The sequence below is a fragment of the Thermobia domestica genome, chromosome 2 (genome assembly GCF_964235325.1).
Source record: "Thermobia domestica chromosome 2, izTheDome1.hap1.1, whole genome shotgun sequence".
NCBI lineage: Eukaryota > Metazoa > Arthropoda > Insecta > Zygentoma > Lepismatidae > Thermobia > Thermobia domestica.
In genome coordinates, this window is record NC_137455.1 from 319,470,830 (window position 1) to 319,484,980 (window position 14,151).

The following is a 14,151-nucleotide window of genomic DNA, read 5'->3' on the forward strand; positions in this document are numbered from 1 at the left end:
ACAAAGTTGCATTTTGGGCACCCAATGGGATCTGATTCAAAATTCAACATAAACCAAACGTTTCAAGAATTGACTATGTGAATATCTGGATTCAAGTCGATAACCATTTGCGTCTAGCAATTTATTTGCAGCATCAAAGGAATTTATATTCAGCTTCATTTGTTTCTTGATGTATTCATTTGAATTTACACAATTATCCACCTTTTGATTTATTTAGACAGGTATTAGGTTTCCGAACAGTTCCGATATATATAAACCTCAGAAACAACGCGCGAGTTTCTATACTGACTCGGCTTGATGATATCTATTGATCGATACATGTCTAGTCTTGGGACATCATTTTTCCCGTTAAACCGTAATAAAATAGTAGAATCTGTCGTTTTAAAAGTAGTTTCAGTTGCTTTGAGAAGTTTCGGATATAAGGCAGCGTCGGTGGACACATTAACGGTTGAAGTGTGCCTGTTTAAGGTTATTGACACCATTTGGGTGTCATTTTATGGTTACTGAAGAATGGGACTGAGCCATTTATCTTCCGAAACTGTTCTTGAAGAAGTCGTCTTTATTTTAAAAAATAAGTAAAAAAATAAAAAATAGTAGCTTTTTCTTTCTTTCTTTAGTAATGCATTATATTATCTATTTATGTACGTTGCAATATATCATACAGTCATGTTGTGTGTGGATACAACTTGTAAGTTATAATAAGTGGATACAATAGAAAATACTTGTCAAATAAATAGTGTAGCAATTAAAAAAAAAAACTTTTATAAGTATTTATTAATATTCTTTTCAGTATTGTTTGAAAATGTTGTCACTATCCGTATTACGGATGCTTCAATTAATTTACCTACGTTTGACATGGGCCATAGTGGAGATATATATTTTGAATTCAAAACTGCAATCAAGAATGCTGTTATGATCCATAGTAAAGGACCATCTGACTTCATCAAAATATCAATCATAGGTAAGTGTAGTATAATACATTTTACGTAGTATAGAGGAAAATACGGAAAAAATTACATCGAGGAACTCCTCAATATCTACTTCTCCGCAACGTCCAAATGGGCAGAGCACGTTGCTTGCAACGAAAATATTCGCGGATACCTAAATATTTAATTGGAAACTTATGGGAAAAATCTGAAGCAAGATCTTCGAGAGGTAGATTATAGCATTTCCTTAATTAAGTTAACATGATCCGATAGGATATATTGATAAGTCTTGTTGTAGGGGAATTGATGATAAAGAGCCAGTCTACCTTCAGCTAATTAAGTATTTTTTTAATGTTCCGTATGATAAAAGATGAAATCCATATGAAATATTCGTCCATTTCATACTAGTCACCATAATGAATTTTAGTTTGCTTATAATTTGTATATTGATTTAAGGTGGTGCGAAAGAAACTTGAATTATTGTTTATTTTGTTGAATATATCGCAAAACTTCTACATAAAAGATCGAAATTTTAATTTTAAATTATTGGAAAAGAATCTAGTGAATATTTTCTTTTGCAGGTGGAAACAACATTCAATTCTTGTACCAAGCTGGTGGAGGACCCTTGTCAGTAAATGTGGATTCTTCCAATAGACTTGACGATAATAATTGGCATTCCATTCTCGTTGAAAGAAACCGGTAAATATTTTGTTACTTTTTCTTGTTCTTTCTGTTCTCTTCTATTGATAGCTTTCTCTCTCATCCTTACCATAACAGGAAAGTTTATTGATTTATTTTGTTGTGTATGTGCTGTATGTGTATGAGTATAAACTATTTATCTGCTGTATTCCAAGTGTTTGGTCTTAGAGGACAAATAATAAAGTTTATGGAAAGTATTTCAAAGATAAAATACGACTCTGTTCTTGTTGGTTTCAGGGCGTTGCTGTTGCAAGTTCCATTTCACTGCAGTTACGTAAGTCCTCGTACAATCGCCTTTAAGAACATTTCACAACGTCACCACCGAGTGAAATCATTTTCTAGCGCCCCAAAGCAGTGGTCCTATCTTAATGAAAGGAGATCACACATGAGAATATCGAAAATGTTTCAGGGACAGTTCTTTAATATCATCAGTTATAATTTCTTGATTGGTTTCACTGATGATAACCATAGTGCCACCTTCCAGTCATTTACTTAACGAGAACACAGTATTTTCATATAACACTTACAATGTCTGCTAGCAATCATATTGATTTCAACATAAAAAGATTTTTAAGTTCGTCCCACAGTTACACCCTTTAGGCTAAAGAAGATGAATGGTATGGTTAATGAAAGTGAATTATTATGAAATTGATTTTTTGTGCTTTCCCGTCGAGAATCGAACCTGGAACTACGTGCATCAAAGGCACAAGCGTTAGCATGTAGACAAAAAGGAGGGGATAAATTTTACGAATTTCGTTTTCACCCTACAGCCATTTTCAGTTAACTATGTTAACTTTTATTTGGTCGTGTACGAATAACTTTATCACTCGAGAGCGAATGTGCTCTTAGATAGTTATTCTAAATTATCACAACACTAATTATCTACCAGTGTTTTTTTTTTTCAATTAATTATCCTTTTTTTCGAAGATATTTCTTTAATAAAATCAGAATTTAGAATATATTATTATAGAAGTCGTTCCTATTTCCCCTTCTTAGGAACTGAATTTCAAAAATCGCTGAAACTCGTATTTGCGTATTTATAATTAAGAATTTACGTGCTGAATTTCACATCTCCAACTTAAACGAATCTTCACTATCTGCATTTTGTGAATATAAAATCGGAAGTTAGAATATTGTAGAAGTTGTGCCCATTTCTCCCCCGTTAGAAGTTATACTTTCGAAAACTCTGAAACCTGTTTTCAGTCGTTTATAATGCAAAGTTTAAATACGTATTTTAGCGCCTCCAAAGTAAGGAAATTTCTCACATTGGATACGTTACGAATATAAGATCGGAAATTTCATGATTACGTTTACGGTAATAAAATTTTAAGATTTTGTGAATTACAAGATATAATCTTTTTTTTTTTTTTTTCTGTGGGAGAGTCTTCTGTTCTGACTTGCATTCTTGACGCAAGCAGGACAGGTATTTCAGGAATCAAACACTTGTTCGTTTACGAAGATTTGCCAGCTCGTGGATGGTAACTGCTTCAAGATACTCCTGTTTAAGAAGTGCAACCTATCAGCATACAAATAAAATGGTATAATTTGTATTTAGTTTGATCTGTTTTATTGTCATCTTCCCTTACACTGTTTCTAGTAACGTTACTAAGCAAGTACAAAATTCAACATTTCATTCTAGTGAGAGCAAGCGCAGCATCAGAATTTACATACGTGTTCCAGCGGCAGTTCCTCGTCAGTGTAATTTTAAAACAATGCGAGCAAATTTTTTCATGCTTCACATCACGTACAACATATACATATCTAACGGAATGATATCCGCGGTACGTACAGATGGTGATTGAAAAATGGAAACACCTGAACGAAATTGCAACTTACCAGATTAATATGGTGTCGGGCCACCTTTCGCCTTCAGAACAGCCATGATGCGACGTGGGATGGAGGCATAGAGGTCGTGAATGGTAGCAAGTGGAATTTTACACCATTCCTCGTGCAGGGCATCGGCCAGTTCTGTGAGAGAGGATGGAGGTGGAAATCGTCGCCGGAGTCGTGTTTCCAAGACGGACCACAGATGTTCAATTATGTTGAGATGAGGGGATTGGGCGGGCCAGGGGAGGTGTTGAACTTCATTCCGATGTTCCTCAAACCACGCTGCAACAACGCCAGCTGTGTGAATGGGTGCATTATCATCCTGGAAGATGGCGTCATCGTCCGGGTACAACATCCGGACCATAGGATGCAAGTGGTCTCCTAAAATTGCGACATAATCGTTGGAGTGATTCGTCCGCTAAGCGTGACCACAGGAGCCAATGAAAACCATGATATGGCGGCCCACAGCATCACCAAGCCGCCGCCATGTTTCACAGTTGGGCGGAGACACTGCAGATCATAAGCTTCTTTGGGCGTTCTCCACACAAAAACACGGCCCGTGGTTGGGAATAGGGTGAAGGATGACTCATCCGACCATATCACACGTTTCCAGTCCTCAACGGTCCAAGTGGCATGGTCGCGGCACCATTTGCGGCATGCGAAAGCGTTATGGTCCCTGATGAGCGGTTTGGCCCGTGCAACACGACCCCGTAAGTTCATGTCCTGTAATTTGCGGCGGACTGTGATTGTCGAAACAGGGTGGGGGGAGGCGCTGATTGAGTTCCTCCGTCACTTGCTCCGCAGTGGCACGACGGTTCTGCGTGACAATGAGCTTTAATATCCGGCGTGACCTGTCACTCATGATTTTCTTCCGCCCATTGCTCCGCTTCCCCGATGTGGTTTTCCCGTGTGTTGTGCAGCCGTCATCACCTTCGACACTGTCCCACGCGACACACCTAACACAGTAGCCACTGCCGTCACACTCACTCCACATAACCGCGCACCAACAATTTGCCCTCTTTGAAAATCTGAGAGGTCTCCCATTTTACACTACCTCCGTCTGCTGCAGCCACTGGACACTGCTGTTCCACTGCGCCTGACGTAGTATGGAGACCGACCTAACAGACAACCACCAGCGGTCCGGCGCTGCGGGCGCCACGACATCACTGCCAACCCATACATCTGACGTGTTGCCAACTACAGGTGTTTCCATTTTTCTGATCACCATCTGTATGTATACCAGCTAAACTGGCATATATGAAATCTACAATTATCTGGCTAAGCATCTGATTAATGTACATAAAAAGGGAACAGATGTAAATAAAATTGATAGGCATTTTACACTTCGACGGAATTTCGATCCGGAGGGTCGAAAGCAGGATGACTGTTAGTTATTCGTGCATTTTGTTGTACATTTCCACAACAAATAATACAATGTTAAACATTAGTTATGAAAATTACAACATTATTCTCTATTTTCCATTTTATACGTGTAAATACAGTATATTATGTAATTACAGATATTTTAAAATCTGTTTATATCTTAACAACAGGAAAGTGAACGACAAACTTATATATTTGGTATCTTTTCTTTTTAAAAATAATAACGAAGAATTCTGCTTCCAGAATTTTATTCTGAACGCGTATGTAGTAACTTGCGTACAGATAAGTCTTATAAAGGCAATTCTAAAGTTAACAGTTTTAACAACAAATTGACTCAATAATTCATTTTGAACATAAATATGGTAAATTAAAGCAACGGAAATTAAAAACAATAAGATTAAATAAGAAAATTCCCTTAGGGAATACAAATAATAATCCTGTAACGACATTACGTTACAAAGATATTTCTAAAATTTTTACTTTATCTTACAGAAAGGAAGCGAGGATCATTGTAGATGGTGCAATGAAATCGGAAATACGAGAGCCAGCAGGGCCTGTGCGTGCTTTACATCTTACAAGTGACTTAGTTGTGGGTAAGTCCAAACTTATTAATTGGCCTGTAAATAAGTTGTGCTTGTAAGAAAACAGATTAAGAAAGAATCGAGTTCCACACTTTATTAATCAGTCAAATTGCTTTCATTCATTTATAACAATAGTTTTTTTTTGTTTGTTTGTTTGTTTGTTTGTTTTTCATCCAATAACTTGGTTTTGTAAGTGAAAATATCCATCATGAGCCTTAAACAGAGCTGAGGATAATGGTTATCAAAAGTAAGTGTCTGTTTCCTATACACCTGTGTATACACTTTCAAAATGGTTTTATTTGTATAATAATGTGAAACATTGAGAGATTTTTAACTTTGTCCGTCATTATCAAATTTCTCTGTGTGTTTTATTATAGGTTCTACTGTAGACTACAGAGATGGTTTTGTAGGATGTATAAGAGGACTTACGCTTAATGGACAAATGGTAGATTTGAAATCGTATGCTGAAAGAGGATTATACGGTAAGGGTTTTGATTTTAATTTATATACTTGGAGGATGTTAAAGGTGCTTCTTAATTATATTCCTAAATATAAACAAATAAAGAAGAAATTTGTTTGTTTTGATACTTTTGTTCGTCAACGATGGATGGCATTTAATATGATAAACTTGGTGTCGATGTTTTAAGAAAGAGCCGCTGAGAAAGATGGGAGTTCCTTTCCTATTGAAATTTCGGCAATTATTATGACAGAGATGTAGCAAGATTAGTCCTGATGAATAAATTAGTATATACTTGTTAAACTAACAGTTATCAAGCGATTATAAAAGTATGAGGGCTTTTTATTATTATTATTATTATTATTATTATTATTATTATTATTATTATTATTATTATTATTATTATTATTATTATTATTATTATTATTTTAGAGAACTGTTAACATGCACTTACGATAGATTGATTGATTAGGGGTATAATAGGGATATTAGTAGCGAGTGTCTGTTCTAAAATGCGTATTTATTTAATAAAACATCTAACAATTCGTAATAGACTCTGTGCTTATATGCTTTAGCTTTATTCTATTTCTTCAGAGCTGGAACAGAAGAGGAGTGACACACAAATTTTAATATAATGAAACCTGCTGCAAACTGGATCATTTTTCATGTATTAAAAATGTATGCAAGGGATCAATTTACCCAGTAGTGGGTGTATCTAGAGGTTCTACAGATGCGTCAGTTAAGAAAATACATATTAAAATTACATATATATTTTTGTTACATGTTTGCCGCATACATTAGGGCATTAATCTCAACGGGCCTCTGGTTTCTGTTCCTAGCTGTAAGAAGTGAGAAACCTGTCTCTGAGATATAGAAAATCTATGACTTTGATAACATTTGAAGATAAATAAAGCAACTGATGATCGGTATAGATATTTATCAGCTAATCTAAGAAGTACTGAATCTTTTGCGCTCGAGGTGGTGTTGTTGTTCCAAGTCCATCAGTCACAGAGGGTAGGCTTAATGTCATTTGATGAGAGTTGAAGCTAGTAGATTTGCAAAAAGTCCTTGACCAAATGTGATGGAATTCTGGGAATCAAACTAAGGTATTGAGCCATGAAGATGAGTGAACTTTCTGTAAAACTGCGCTACATTTTACAATTTTATTTCAATAAATGCGCATATGCTGCGCAGGCCTATAAAGAAATTTGTGCTGTTTCTGGGTAAGATAAGTTATCAAAAGTAACAGCCAAATGATGGTTGAGTCGCTTTCATTCTGGAAATTTCGATGTCCAAGGTACTCCTTGCAGTGGGCAACCAACCACGACAAAAGTGAATGATATTCTGCAAAAAAGTCTAGCAAAATCGGTATGTAAGCAATCATGATATCACCAAAGATCTAAACATCCATCACCAAATTATGTTAAATTATTATTTGGGGAAAACTGGCCACACAAAAAAGCTCGACGTTTGAGTGCGATATAATCTGATGGTTTACTCGTTCGAATTTCTCTCTGGGAATTTCTACTGAAACGTAACGAACTTCGGGCCATTTTGAATGTGGTTGATCACCATTGATGAAAGGTGGATAACTATAACAACGTGAGAAAAATATCTTGGTCGAAGCGAAGGGACGCTCTACAATGTATGGCAAGGCCGACGCTGACGCCCAGGAAGTTTGTGCTGTGCGTTTGGTTGGGAGGGCACCGTGCGTCACGAGTTGGTGATGATAATAAGTAAAGTATTAAGTAAAAGCAAGTAAGATTATCAATTAGATTTATTTGTATTGGAAATTTAACATTTTTTTCTTTAATTACCAGGTATCACCCCAGGTTGTGTTGGCAAATGCGATAGCAACCCATGCTTAAACAATGGTACTTGCCATGAAAGATATGATGGGTACACTTGCGATTGCAGATGGACTGCTTTCAAAGGTCCTATATGTGCAGATGGTAAGTTCAACATATAATTTATGTGTTCAATAGAGGTTAAGAATGCATTTAACTTTAAAAAGTACTTACCAGTATGTGGTACTGAAAAATACTTAACTAAGGCAGTAGAGATAACTTTTTAAAACATTTGGTAGATAGTGAGCATGAAATGATAAATGTAGAGGTCCTGCATAACTCTAAATCTGAAATTGAAGAAATACTTGGCAGTCATTCGACATTCATACAAAACTTTTATAGTTAAACACAGATAGAAGTTAATGCTAATAAACATGGGATGAAATTATACAAAGAGAGCTAGCATGGAATTTGTAGATGACGACGAGCACCAACAGCTTCTGTTTCTTTAAATTTTCCGTTATTATTCATCCCTACAAGGTCTGATATTGCTCTGAGACTTGCATTTCGGTTATTCAAATTCATAACCCCGAACTTTGTCAATAATTTTAGTTGCTCTGACAGACGTGCTCGGACCTGGATACTCGTCGTCTGCTTCGGGTCTCAGTTAAACCATAGGCTCGTGTCTCTCGTAACCAAAAGTGTGCTACTTTCTCAATTTATTATATACAGACTTTGGTGTGGTCCACTTTTAGTTAATCCGTAAGTACTCGCGCCTATTTTTGTGACACCAGTGCTCGCGCAGAGGTCCAATAGACCCCCAAATTGATATTAGTTTTTTATAATAAAAAATATATTTTGTAATAATTAAAACAATGCAGCATAACTCTAGACGTTTTTAAAAATGTATTTGCTGCAGTTAGATTTTTTGAACTCGTTTTGAGGCATATTTTAAAATATTTTTTCTTCAGGACTTGTAGCTAGCAACAAAAGTTACCCGTTTGGGTGTCTGTGAACACCCCGCGCGAGTACTTAAGGGTTAACTAAGACTAAGTTGAGACTTGGAGGAATTGAAATTACGGATTCAAACGATTGAAATTTGATGTTCTTTAGTTTTCATTGTTCAAATTACCGAAAGATCCTCTTTGTCGTTGTTCTGCGTGATATCATTGTAGGTAATCACGAACCAGATAATAAATTACTTTTAACTCGTTCGTAATTATTGGTGTCGATCAGATTAGAAATACAAAGTTCCATATGGAATCGAGTGACATAACTTTACTGGCTATTTTAAATGCATGATTTGTAATTTGACTTACATTCAAAGCAGTGGAATAGCTCCTTTACAGTCGTTTACTAATAGAACAATAAGCTATCTGATATGGGCATGTCAGGTGTCCTCACAAAAGATCTGAGATTAATTTTAAAATTTTAAGAATATTTTGTATGAAAAGCAATGGTTTAAACAAGGCAACTCGGATTATGATTGTCCTTGCTTTATAACATTAATTTCCTTTTGTATACGTTTTTTAATTTGTTTTTCTGCAGTTGTTTAAAAGATATAAGAAACGTTGTCAAAGTTGTCCCTTCTTTTCAGAAATCGGCGTGAATATGCAATCAAGCTCATATATTAAGTATGATTTCATGGGCAGCTGGAGATCGACTATTGCTGAAAACATTCGAGTTGGTTTTACAAATACGAATCCCAGAGGCTTTTTGCTTGGCTTCTTTTCAGATATCTCAAAGGAGTATATGATAATTATGGTTTCCAACAGTGGTACGTATTGTGTTAATTTTTTTGTCTTTCAAAAAGTTACCTCCATTTATTACATTTACTGTACATCTCCATTACGTCTCCATTTACCTTTTATTACTTCCGAAATAAATTTGCTTAAGCTTTTATACATATAGTGTGAAATAATTAATGTTATTATATGTATCATGGGCAAAGTGGACGATATAATTTAATGTAATAATTTGAGGATAGGTTAGGTTAGAGTAAGATGTAAGATGATAGAATAAAGGTTATTAGAATACGTACACATTTGTTCGGATATTTATTTCTTGTTCTTTCTTATTTTATCTTGATAATTTCTGCTACTTCTCTACTTACTTACTCTACTTACTCTGCTATTACTGAACTTATTGCCCTTCCTTATCCTGACTTTCTCGTTGTTAAGATACGCATTCCCTCTTTCAGTATGGGAGACCCAACTTCGATCCCTGATAACCGGAATATGGGCTGGGTTGTGTAAACTGTCTCTTATAGAGGTGAAATAGCCCACTAACGAGGAAACCGTTTCTGGTGTCATACGAAATATGGAACGAAACTATGGTCAATCGATTTGTGTTAGTGAACAAGAAAATCCATAGGCGGGAAAAACCCTCGATCGCAACCGTTCCGTACTTATGGTGTGAGAGATGGGGCACTGCCAACACAACACGTTGTGGATAATGAGACGAAATATGGCGCGAATTCGATGAAAATATACATAGAAACACAGTTAAACATATATGTACTACAATGTGACATTACATTCGACAATACTCTGACAAGTGAGGGCAGTGGCGTAGCAATAACGATAGAAGAGGGGGCGGATGAACGCAAGTAAAAATGGTCATATAATTGAGGAAAACGAAGAAGCAAGACGGCAGGGAATTGACAGTAATAATACATGGCCAAGTAATCAATCACAAACTATAGACAACCTGTAGACGACAAGATAAGGCAGAAATGTAAGAAAGAGAGCTATGGAGGGGATTGACCGTAGAGTCTGGACAGCCTCTCCTCGTAACGTTCGATGTGTATAGACTGCTGCCCGTGACCCGCTTTTTCTGTTTTTCCTTCACATTTCATAACCTAATCAAACTTGGACTTGAGCACCTTTAGTCATAACATCCAAACACAATATTTATTATAGCTGACAGGAAGGTGATTTTGTCAGTAGTATTATCTATTTTGTACACTGCAGTGATAACCGTTCAGTATTTTTGATCACGAAAGTACTTTCCGTTGACTGTAAAATAAACGGCAAAAAATATGTGACGTATACAAAGTTCTCATGAAAAAAATTCCATGCATCAAGTTTTGCGATTTATAATAACTTTTTCCCTTCTTTCTCCACTTGTTCGGATTGAAATTCGTTTAACTAATGAGATGATGTGTTCTATTGACGAAGTCCCCATGTACAATATATTTCGCAACCATACCCGTGGTTTCAGAAGAAATCTTTTAACAGTAGCAGTTTCTTCCGCCTACTATATTAATTTTTTTCTTCCTTTCGGTTGAAGATTCCAAATTCCAAAATGTACATTATTAAAAAAAAAAAAAAAAAAAAAAAAGTGTCTTTTGATTCACCTGTGCAACAGAATTGGGACTAAATCACAAATGTTACATCAACTCCAAGATGAATGGCCGTTTGCTTTTCACATATTTGGCTGCAGTTTTTACACTCATACAAATCTTCATAATTTTTTTACCTTACTGATATCGTTATGTTTTTTCCGGTGTCACTAGTAGTAGGTGTTTCTTAGTGCCTCTCATACGAATTTATAATAGTAAAGTTTTAGTAATATGTAACATTCTTTTGCAGGACATTTACGTGTAATTTTTGATTTTGGATTTGAAAGGCAAGAAGTTATATTCCCGAAGAAAAATTTTGGATTAGGACAGTATCATGATGTTCGTATTAGACGATCACATGCTGGTTCCAGACTTATTTTACAGGTAAGTAGTATTGCTTTAAACGTGTTACAAATTGAAAGAAATCTTATTGTATACCAGTTTTGAATAATTCATTGTATGCAAAAAGTCTCAAACTTGTGTTTGAACATGAAATAGATGGGAGGGGAAAAATCTTATATTACACGAGGTAGAATAGCGACAACAAAATAATATTGGGTTCCGTGGTTGGTTATTTCAATTCAAGTTACAACAAAAGGAAGATAAACAGTATTTTAGACTTACCAGCGAATTATTGCGAATAATTAAATATAATGAAGATGGTTGTGATATGTTGTTTTCGTAAGTGATACATTCAGGGTTCATAGAGTTAAAACCGTGAATAATTTAATGAATAAATTACCTTAAATGCTGCTGCTATTATTATTATTATTATTATTATTATTATTATTATTATTATTATTATTATTATTATTATTATTATTATTATTATTATTATTATTATTATTTGTTACGGCGATGTACTTTAGAGAACAATTCGTGTAATTTGTCGTGTAAGTTCATTGTGAAAACAGATAAAAGTGTGAAATCGCTAAAACAAGACACCACGCTGCATCCTTTTGTAATAGTTTGTTGTTCATTACACAATGAGTCACTTATTAGCTTCCTACTTAAAAGGCCTAATCACTGCGAAATTAAAATAGCGCTAATTTTACAGTAATTATGTGATATTTTCAAATAAATGAAAGATAATTGAAATGTGGAACAAGAGTGCCTATTCAACCGGGGATACGCGTACCCCTAAGAGTACGCGAAGATGTTTCTGGGGGTACGTAACCCTAAAATAAGCATATTTCCAATCATAGATGGAGAAAATTTTAAAAATTTCCCATGTTAATTTTTTCGGATATGCTCTTTATCACCTTGTAAATATTCTTTTAATTGGCACACTGAAAGTTTTTGTGTTGGGTCTCTATTTGTCCCCTTTTTTAATCAACAGAACATATGTATTTAACTTTAATATGTTCATTTCGATTTAATTTATTTTAAACAGCTTCAGGGGTACACAGTTGGATGGCGAACTGTGTCTAGGGCTACGCGAGAAAAAAAAAGATTGAATAGCACTGCCCTAGACAATTTTATTTTACATGAGGTACCGTTATCACGAGTCATCTAGTAGCTTTCCGTTTGCAGCCATTTAAAAACGCGAAAATAAATGCCGATTTTGTAAATGGCTGCAAATCGAAAGCAGATAAGTGAGTCATGATAACGGTATCTAATGTAAAATAATATTGTCTAGGAAGCTCTTATTGTACTTTTCGATTATCTTTTATCTATTTGAAGATATCACATAATTACTGTAAAATTAGCCGTATTTTAATTTCGCCGTGATGGGGCCTCTTAAGCATACTCGGAAGCTAATAAGTTCTGATGTAAGCTTATAGTTTCACTTAATGTGTGTGTGCGGTACTTTATTTCTGAATAATTACTAGCCTAATCTAATCCAAATGTAGTGGACAAATAGCCCTTCATCTAAGGAATAAAGATCGCTATATTTAGTGGCCGATCTCGGCCAGAGACAGGCTTGGATTGGCTTGACTCGCCTTCTATGTGCATTTTCTATGAGATTAATGTTTCAATGGCTATAAGAGCAACAGGAGCTGTGTTCCGCTTGTAAATATTATTATTATTATTATTATTAATAATAATAATAATAATAATAATAATATAATATGAAGCCATTTACCATTGAAGACGGGCTAGGCATATATCATACCACCGTCTGGTAAGGTTAAAAAGGTGGACTTATTATTGTCACATAAGCTGAAACCGGCCAAAGAGAATCGCTGTCTGGAGATATATACCTCTCTGAGTGTAAGGAATAACCGGGAAAATTTCCTGCATCAGATTTCACTTCAGGTGAAAAAGGAATCTAGTACGTAATCGTAAGCAGTCAGAACAATAGCTGGATCGTGATCAGCCTTCAGGATGGTTTCCAAAACTCCAGTAAGTGTTGTTTCTAGTACACTGGTCTATATGGAAGCGGCCCATAGCGTCTTTCCCCATCGAAGTGAAACCATCACTGGTGATCATTACAATTTTGAACTCTATGAAGTGCACCATAATTTTGTCCGTTAGGATCCAGCATTGATCAACAGAGGCAAAGGACCGTGCAGGCTTCCTATGAGTTGCAGTATGAAACACTTCGTCACCTACCATATTCCCACAATATTGCTCCCGCTGGCTACCACCTCTTCCGGCATCTTGATAACTTCTTGAGAGAGGAGATCTCCTTTGATTATCGGGCAGTGCAACGTGTGGCTAAGAACTTTCTCGTATCACAGACTCCAAACTTATTTCGCCACAAAAGTCAATCGTTTGGCTATTGATGATAAAAAGTGTGTGGTTGCAGACTGACTATTTTGAGTTTTCAGGTTTTCTTTTGTTTTCGTTTTATCCTTTGGAAATGACGCTCCTGGTGCGGAAATTTCATTCGCAACAACCTATCAATAATACCCAGGTAAGTATCGGATAAGAAGCCGAAGAACCTAACATACAATATTACCGCAGAGCTCCTTCGTGGCTAAGCGGTTAGCGTACGCACCTTTGCCATGGTAGGCCTGGGTTCGATTTCCGGCGGGAGCTCATGTGGTTCGGATTCCACCGTTAATCAGTAGGTCCCGTCTAATATAGCCTCTTTGCTGAAAAGGGCGTTAAACTCAAAAATCAAATCAACTCAATATTACCGCATGTATACATAAGGAGAGATGTAGTGCTAGAACATTTTGGTAGGTATATGCTCAACTGT

The 14,151-nt window shown here is 35.8% G+C and overlaps 1 protein-coding gene across 6 annotated transcripts in view; it reads left to right on the plus strand.

The window, feature by feature from the left end:
- The window catches only part of Nrx-IV (neurexin-4), a 283,070-nt gene that overhangs the window by 251,367 nt on the left and 17,552 nt on the right, over positions 1-14,151 (plus strand). For all 6 annotated transcript variants that reach the window (XM_081749018.1, XM_081749017.1, XM_081749022.1 and 3 more), the window contains 7 exons: positions 791-961; positions 1,508-1,625; positions 5,328-5,428; positions 5,794-5,898; positions 7,694-7,825; positions 9,258-9,437; positions 11,254-11,387. In XM_081749018.1, coding sequence (XP_081605144.1) covers positions 791-961; positions 1,508-1,625; positions 5,328-5,428; positions 5,794-5,898; positions 7,694-7,825; positions 9,258-9,437; positions 11,254-11,387 — 941 coding nt within the window. The remainder of the gene's footprint in view (positions 1-790; positions 962-1,507; positions 1,626-5,327; positions 5,429-5,793; positions 5,899-7,693; positions 7,826-9,257; positions 9,438-11,253; positions 11,388-14,151) is intronic.